At 44.6% G+C, this 8,544-nt stretch overlaps 2 protein-coding genes across 2 annotated transcripts in view; one reads left to right on the top strand and one right to left on the bottom strand.

Annotated features, from left to right (window-relative positions):
- Positions 1-1,644: 1,644 nt before the first annotated feature.
- tuba1c (tubulin, alpha 1c) lies at positions 1,645-4,577 on the top strand (the record flags this gene model as incomplete). Its single annotated transcript, XM_084333180.1, has 4 exons — positions 1,645-1,662; positions 3,002-3,224; positions 3,320-3,468; positions 3,597-4,577. Exons 1-4 carry the CDS (start codon positions 1,660-1,662, stop codon positions 4,575-4,577), a joined length of 1,356 nt encoding a protein of 451 aa, XP_084189306.1. The 5' UTR covers positions 1,645-1,659.
- Positions 4,578-7,185: 2,608 nt separating this feature from the next.
- pmelb (premelanosome protein b) overlaps positions 7,186-8,544 on the bottom strand; it is a 31,254-nt gene continuing 29,895 nt past the window's right edge. Inside the window, exon 12 of the mRNA XM_084333809.1 lies at positions 7,186-7,670. Coding sequence (XP_084189935.1) covers positions 7,520-7,670 — 151 coding nt within the window. The 3' untranslated portion in view covers positions 7,186-7,519. The remainder of the gene's footprint in view (positions 7,671-8,544) is intronic.

Here is an 8,544-nt window from a genome sequence, read left to right as displayed (position 1 = left end):
GAGGGGCAGACTACTCGAGCATCATGCTGTAACTCTATAGAGGCCTGGCTGTGAGGGAGGGAGAGGACTATGGTGGCGGCTGTGTATGTACCGTAACACAAACCACACCGTTCTGCCACGACGACGGCAAAGGACGCAATAGGAATCCTCTCTCTCTCTCTCGCGGAAGTCAGTAGGCAATATCCGGGGGGGGGGGGGAAAGTCTGGGACGCTCAGTTCCCCGCAGACGCTCCGGTCGAGAGCCGGGAGAGCGGCACAGAAGACGCTCAGATATGCTATGGGGGGGGGGGGGGGGGGGGGGGGGGGAGCCCATGTGATCACACCACTATGACATCACTGCAGAGAATCTAGGACAAAGAGGGTGGAGATGGAGGAGAGCTGGCATGCCGGCCGGGTGGAGGCTGATGTCGGCTTGAGTCAGATGGAAGCATCTCGTATATACAGTGAAAGGATTCAGCCATTTGCATCATCATTCATCGCTGACCGTCCGTGTGAATAAATCACAGATGCCTTTTTTTTAGGCTGTTTGTCGACGTGGAAAAGCAGGTGCATCAGAGCATCACATGTTCATCAGTCTCCCACACCTGAATAATACATGGCTCTCTTTCTCTCTCGACCGGGCCACTCCTTGCTGCACGCATACATTTAGAATGTTATGTGAACTGCCCCTTTATAGGGGGGAAGGCTACAAGGCATGACCACAGATTTCTGCTCAAAAATGTAGGTTGAATATGAAATTCACAGAAGCTATAGCCTATATAACAAATCAAACATTGTTGTGTTACAGTTGTTAGATCTGCCCAGAGCCTATAGAGGCCTTTAAACCGCTGCATAAAACACACCTTTTCTCACTGGCCTTTGATCATATAGAGTTAGCCTGCACCTGAGTGTCAACTATACCTTTGCTGTCTATTTGATTACTTCTTGTCTCTTTTTATATTGCACCTTGCGCTTGTTCTTAGTGTACTATACTTATTTACTGTAATTTAGTGTATTTAATTTGTTACTGTACTGTATGTTTTTTTTTTATTATTGTGTTCTACCTGTAAAGCACTTTGGGTGGCTTTTATAGTCATTGTAAACGACGTGCTATATAAATAAAGCTGACTTGACTTGTTTTACAGTACAGTTGTTTTATATCATATCACGTTCAATGATAAATTTCCTATCATGTTCAATCATCAAATGGAATATCAGTGACCTCCTGTCCTCCCTCATATAGAAGAACCTTAAACCTATAACCTATTCCTTAATAAAGGAATATATTATCTTTATCTAAACAGGTGCAGAGACAGATTTATTTCGTGTTCACAGTGAGGGCGCCTGTATAGAGTAACTAGGCCAAATCTCTGTTGTTTAATTCAGATGTTTATAAATCAATGATGTGTGAATGATCTATATACGTTATAAAGAAGGCATCCACACGTGATTGTTGTAAAAGCCCCCTTTTTTTTGCAGCCCAGCCAGGAGCGAGGCGCCGGCACCCCCCGACCCTCCGTGTATAAATGTGGGAGCGCCGCCCTTCCAGTCGGTAGTTGTTGCATCGACCCCGTTGGGTAGAACACGCAACGCATCATCACAGACAGACACAAATAAAAAAAAAAGGATCTTTCTTCGCATTTCTTTTAGTCTCTTATTGTTCGAATTTCTCCAGAAAACATGGTAAGTCGAGTAGTTTTTTCAGCCATTTATGAGTCTGAAATAATTACAGATAATGTTTTCTGAGATGGAATGGGATTGATCGGTTGCACTCTATATATAATACAACAGCACCGGTTGTCTTCCGTCTGTTATTATTGTTTATGTGTTACTACACCTACTATACTCGTCTCTAATTTGGATTTTAATCTGGATATAAAGCGTGTATTTGTATGATTTCCCCCTAAAATTCTCGCGACTTCTCAAAGAAAACAATCCATTTAAATAGGGAAAGCTGATTTATCTAATCACAGGCTGTATGAATGTCAGGCTTCATTGCCATTGTGCTGTATGGAACAATGCACTGATTATTTGCATGCATGTTGGAGACACAGACACGGAGTAGAAGTCAATGGCATTACATTTACACCCATTGACTGATATATTATACATATATATATATATACAATCCTATGTTTTTAATGTCACCGTACACATGTCTTACTTACCTTCTGTTTCAAGCTGGGTGGGAGGGAGATGGAGACAACAGATCTCTATACTGTCAATTGTTATTTATTATTATTATATATATATATATTTAATTCATCCCGATTTACAGTTTATTTTTCCACACAGCTGTAGCGGTTTCCCATGGATGTAATGTAATACGATATCGTGTTCAGATTTTGTATAGGGGGGCTTCCTGTACGCCTAGATAATGGAAGGCGGTGGGGGGGGGGGGGGGGGGGGGGGTAATAAAGGCTATAATTGGTCACCTAATTGATTTTCTTCTCTTTCGCTAAGGTCAGTTGATCCATATGCACCTTGCATCATTGTAGAGATGATGATTGTAGAGAGGGACAAAACAACATGTTGTTGGCTCGTTTTATTTTTATGTATTACATTTTTTACCATGTGATTGTCATTTAAGTGGCGCACAGCAGTGTGATGATGATGATGAGTACAGTACACGAAGGTTCTAGAATGCTCGTGTGGATGCGTGCGTGTGCACGCCCAGATGTGTGCATTTGAATGCATGCGTGTTCCTCAAGAGGAGGCAGAGAGAGAGAGAGGGAGAGGAAGAGACGAGAAGATACACGGTGTGAGAGACGAGAGCCACCATTTGCTAAAGCTATTAGTTAGGCATTCTCTCTGTCACCACAGGGTGGCGTCTCCTCCATGTGCAATGACAGCCAATCTCCGATAGTGGGCGCAAGTGCATAAACCAAATATCAATTTACGCATGGATGGACTAGTATTGATTCTGTAGTAGTTAATATTATCCAAGTGAAAGCGAGCAACGACACGGTGCTAAATTAATGTGTTCATTTACAAACGTTTTCTCTCTCTCTCTCCCTCCCAGCGTGAGTGTATCTCCATCCACGTGGGTCAGGCTGGTGTCCAGATCGGCAATGCCTGCTGGGAGCTCTACTGCCTGGAACATGGCATCCAGCCGGACGGACAGATGCCCAGCGACAAGACCATCGGAGGAGGAGATGATTCTTACAACACCTTCTTCAGTGAGACTGGAGCTGGCAAACACGTCCCCAGGGCTGTGTTTGTAGATCTGGAGCCAACTGTCATCGGTAAGCTCCTTTTAAAATGTGATAAACATACAGGTATTGTACTCCAATGCTTTCATTAGCTCTCATTTAACTTGATACTTGATCTTTCCCCTCAGATGAGGTCCGCACTGGAATCTACCGCCAGTTGTTCCACCCTGAGCAGCTGATCACTGGCAAGGAGGATGCTGCCAACAACTACGCCCGCGGACACTACACCATTGGCAAAGAGATCATTGACCTGGTGTTGGACAGGGTCCGCAAACTGGTGCGTACTACAGCACAGATAGATGAACAATACCTATAATATTTACATATTTATATTAGATATATATAAGCAATATATCTAAATGTGAAAATGGTTTTGTTGACCTGTGTTCCCCTCTTTCTCCTCAGTCTGACCAGTGCACTGGCCTTCAGGGCTTCCTGGTCTTCCACAGCTTTGGAGGTGGTACCGGCTCTGGGTTCACCTCCCTGCTGATGGAGCGCCTGTCTGTTGACTATGGCAAGAAGTCCAAGCTGGAGTTCTCCATCTACCCAGCTCCCCAGGTGTCCACCGCTGTGGTGGAGCCTTACAACTCCATCCTGACCACACACACCACCCTAGAGCACTCCGACTGTGCTTTCATGGTCGATAATGAGGCTATCTATGATATCTGCCGTAGGAACCTCGACATTGACCGTCCATCCTACACTAACCTCAACAGGCTTATTAGCCAAATCGTGTCCTCCATTACTGCCTCCCTCCGTTTTGATGGTGCTCTCAATGTTGATCTGACAGAGTTCCAGACCAATTTGGTGCCATATCCTCGTATCCATTTCCCTCTGGCTACCTATGCCCCAGTTATCTCAGCTGAGAAGGCTTACCACGAGCAGCTCTCAGTGTCTGAAATCACCAATGCCTGCTTTGAGCCGGCCAACCAGATGGTGAAATGTGACCCTCGCCACGGCAAGTACATGGCCTGCTGCCTTCTGTACCGTGGTGATGTGGTGCCCAAAGACGTCAACGCTGCCATTGCCACCATTAAAACCAAACGCTCCATCCAGTTTGTTGACTGGTGCCCTACTGGTTTCAAGGTGGGCATCAACTACCAGCCCCCCACCGTAGTCCCTGGTGGAGACCTGGCCAAGGTCCAGAGGGCTGTGTGCATGTTGAGCAACACCACGGCTATTGCTGAGGCCTGGGCTCGGCTTGACCACAAGTTTGACCTCATGTACGCCAAGCGTGCGTTTGTGCACTGGTATGTAGGTGAGGGCATGGAGGAGGGAGAGTTCTCTGAGGCCAGAGAGGACATGGCAGCCCTGGAGAAGGACTACGAGGAGGTGGGAGTCGACTCTGTCGAGGGTGAGGGAGAGGAGGAGGGAGAGGAGTATTGAACAGGAATAAGATAGTAGTGAATCTGTGTCGCATGATCTGTCCATGATAGTTGGTACCTAATAAAGATTGATCTCAATTGGCATTTTTGTGTCCTTGTCTTTATATTTTGAATCATCACATGAAATAATTTTATTTTCACGAATGGGTTTTATTTTCTGATGGGGGAGGTGATTTCTTCTTAAATAAAAACAATAATTGAATTCATTTGAATAAATTAATTTAATAATAATAATAATAATAATAATAATAATAATAATAATAATAATAATAATAATAATAATAATAATAATAATAATAATAATAATAATAATAATAATAATAATGAAAGAAATGGAAGCAGGATGGACTAGACTAGAGGTAAAGAGATCGACCAGTAATCGCGGTTTTCATCCCTGGCCCAGACAGGAGGGAGTATTCATTTACATTTACATTTAGTCATTTAGCTGAATGCCTTTATCCAAAGTGACTTACAAGTTCTGTACAACAGGTCAGCAGGAAGGGTACAACTCTTTCAGCTGAGTAACAATGTTCATCAATCAGTGTTGAAACTTGGGTGCTGCGGTGTTGAGTGCAGAGTAGTAGAGTCGTTAGTATAGTAGGAAATATAGGCAAGGAAGGAAGATTATTTAGTGGAATAGTGCATTCAAGATTAAAGAGTTTATTCATCACATACCAGGCATACAGTGAAATGCGGTTGGCCATGATAGTAGAAGACAGTATGAAGGTTAGGTTTCGTTCTTTTTTTCCTCCTTCATTTCAGATATTGATTGGAGAAGTGTGTTTTTAGTGGACGGCGAAATATTGGTCATGTTTCGGCTGTCCTAACTGTGGTGGGAAGTTCGTTCCATCATTCCATCATTGTGGAGCGAGGACAGAGAATAGCGGGCTTCTCTTTGATGACCCCCCCGGAGCTCCAGAAAATTCAGAGCGTAGGGGTGTTGAGGGTGTGTAGTTAGAGACCATTGACTGGAGATAGGGGGGAGCCATTCCCTTCGCTGCGCGATATGCCGGGTCAAGAACCATGAAGTGGATTTGTGCGGTATTCCAGCTGTGGAATATGGTGACTGAAGGGTGGCTGGTATTACATCTACGCTGTCCACCATCCTGCGTCCTTGTGCAAGGCAATGAACCCCAAAACTGCTCCAGGGGTGCTGCACTGCAGGCGACCCTGGACTCTAGGAGGGACAAGAGGACTGTGTATGTGTGTAACTAGAAGGGATATGAGGACTGTGTGTATGTGTAACTAGGAGGGATATGAGGACTGTGTGTGTGTGTAACTAGGAGGGATATGAGGACGGTGTATGTGTAACTAGGAGGGATATGAGCCGAGGACTGTGTACGTATAACTAGGAGGGACAAGAGGACTGTGTATGTGTAACTAGGAGGGATATGAACTCTGTGTATGTAACTAGGAGGGATATGAGGACTGTGTGTGTGTGTAACTAGGAGGGATATGAGGACTGTGTGTATGTGTAACTAGGAGGGATATGAGGACTGTGTGTATGTGTAACTAGGAGGGATGAGGACTGTGTGTACTGTATGTGTAACTAGGAGGGATGAGGACTGTGTGTATGTGTAACTAGGAGGGATGAGGACTGTGTGTGTATGTAACTAGGAGCGATATGAGGACTGTGTGTGTGTAACTAGGAGGGATATGAGGACTGTGTGTATGTGTAACTAGGAGGGATATGAGGACTGTGTGTATGTGTAACTAGGAGGGATGAGGACTGTGTGTACTGTATGTGTAACTAGGAGGGATGAGGACTGTGTGTATGTGTAACTAGGAGCGATATGAGGACTGTGTATGTGTAACTAGGAGGGATATGAGGACTGTGTGTATGTGTAACTAGGAGGGATGAGGACTGTGTGTATGTGTAACTAGGATAGATATGAGGACTGTGTGTGTATGTAACTAGGAGCGATATGAGGACTGTGTATGTGTAACTAGGAGGGATATGAGGACTGTGTGTATGTGTAACTAGGAGGGATGAGGACTGTGTGTATGTGTAACTAGGAGGGATGAGGACTGTGTGTATGTAACTAGGAGGGATATGAGGACTGTGTGTACTGTATGTGTAACTAGGAGGGATATGAGGACTGTGTGTGTAACTAGGAGGGATGAGGACTGTGTGTATGTGTAACTAGGAGGGATATGGGGACTGTGTGTATGCGTAACTAGGAGGGATATGAGGACTGTGTACTGTATGTGTAACTAGTATGGATAAACTCTGTGTGTATGTGTAACTAGGAGGGATAGGAGGACTGTGTGTGTGTGTGTGTGTGTGTGTGTGTGTGTGTGTGTGTGTGTGTGTGTGTGTGTGTGTGTGTGTGTGTGTGTGTGTAACTAGGAGGGATATGAGAAAAGACTAATTCCAACTGCCTTGTGTACATTGGCAATAAAAGAATCTTCTTGTTATCGTCACACGGTACAGAACGAAGACTTCACAGAGCAGGTTGGGGGAGCGGTGACTATAGGCTGCAGAGTCAAGTGTAGCTCTTCCTTTGAGCTGCTCACAATACCAGCTCTGTTTTGCTAATTACATTAGAACGCGCCTTGCGGACATATTGGATAACGACGCAATGAAAGATTATGTACACCAGGAGACGTCGGTTTTGAGTGACATTTATTGGAAAAAGAAACATCAACATCTTATTTACCCCCAAATAGAAACATGCACTCGAACCTGCTTCACATACAAAAAAAGAAGCACAGTGTGAAATCTCATAGAATCTATTCGAAGGAAACTTCATCGTCCCGAGATGATTGATTGCAAGTTTAGAAAAGATGCCAAATCATACACATTCCTAAAAGTTTTGGTTTAGAAAAAATGTATAAAAATGTATAAAAAAGACATTCCAGGTGACTAAAACGTGCAAAAATAAGACGTTTTGCTTGGCCGTGTGTGTGTGTGTGTATCTGGCAGGACGGGTCGCCGGGTCCTCACGCCAGCCCGTCCTGGAGGAGTGGGCAGTCGTCCGCGGCTCCCTTTCGGCTCAGAAGGTTCCAGAAGGTGAAACGGGCGCGGTCGTGGCTCGCCTGGGGCCCTGTGGACAGGACCTCCTCCTTCAGAGGGTGATAGGACTTGAAACGCCTGTTGAGCGAGAGAAAACATGTCCAGATGGCGGTTTTCACAGTCATTAAAGGCGCTGTAATAATAATAATAATAATAATTCTTTCCATTTATATATATCGCTTTTCTAGACACTCACAGCGTTCCCCACAATGTGGGGTGGAAATGGCCTCCTTCACCACCACTGTGTAGCACCAACATTGTGCTATGCAGGCTCAATGGCTGCCATACACTGGCACCAGGCACACTACACAATGGCTGAAAGGCTCAGGAGACAGGGATTGATATCAGCCAATTAAGGGGAAGGGATGATTAGGTGGCCTTGATGTCAGAGACCTGATATGGGAATTTGGCCAGGAACGTCTCTTTGCGATAGGCGTCCTGGGTTCATTAACAACGACATTCAGTCAGGACCTCGGTTTAGCGTCTCATCCTAAGGACGGCACTCACAGCTATACAGTGTCCCTATCACCGTAACAGGGGCATTGTTGCTGACTAGTCCAGATGACAGACTAGTCAGCAACAATGCCCCTGTTACGGTGAGTAACATGGGTCTCCCAGTCCCTCCGCTCTGCAGTAAACACAAAATTCATTTTCTGGTATCCCTTCCACAGGGTTAATTTCGTCAGCTATTTTACATTTTAGTTTTAGTCTTAGTCATGTCTCAAATGCTCTTTTTCGTTTTCATCATATTTAGTCACCTTTATCTATTTTTCGTTTAGTCAACTACAGGTCTGAGCATTTTCAGTTTAGTCTTTTTTGTTTAGTTTCGATTTAGTCTTTTTTGTTTAGTCTCGCCACTCAGTTACAGCCTCATAAGTTGGCGTGAGCTTTTTCAAAAAAAAAAAAAAAAAGGCTAACGTTAGTGCTAGCTGGTTAGACTTATGTAAGCAAT

This window comes from Notolepis coatsorum (assembly GCF_963971535.1).
Source record: "Notolepis coatsorum genome assembly, chromosome: 17".
Lineage (NCBI taxonomy): Eukaryota > Metazoa > Chordata > Actinopteri > Aulopiformes > Paralepididae > Notolepis > Notolepis coatsorum.
This window is presented reverse-complemented; position numbering and strand designations above follow the sequence as displayed.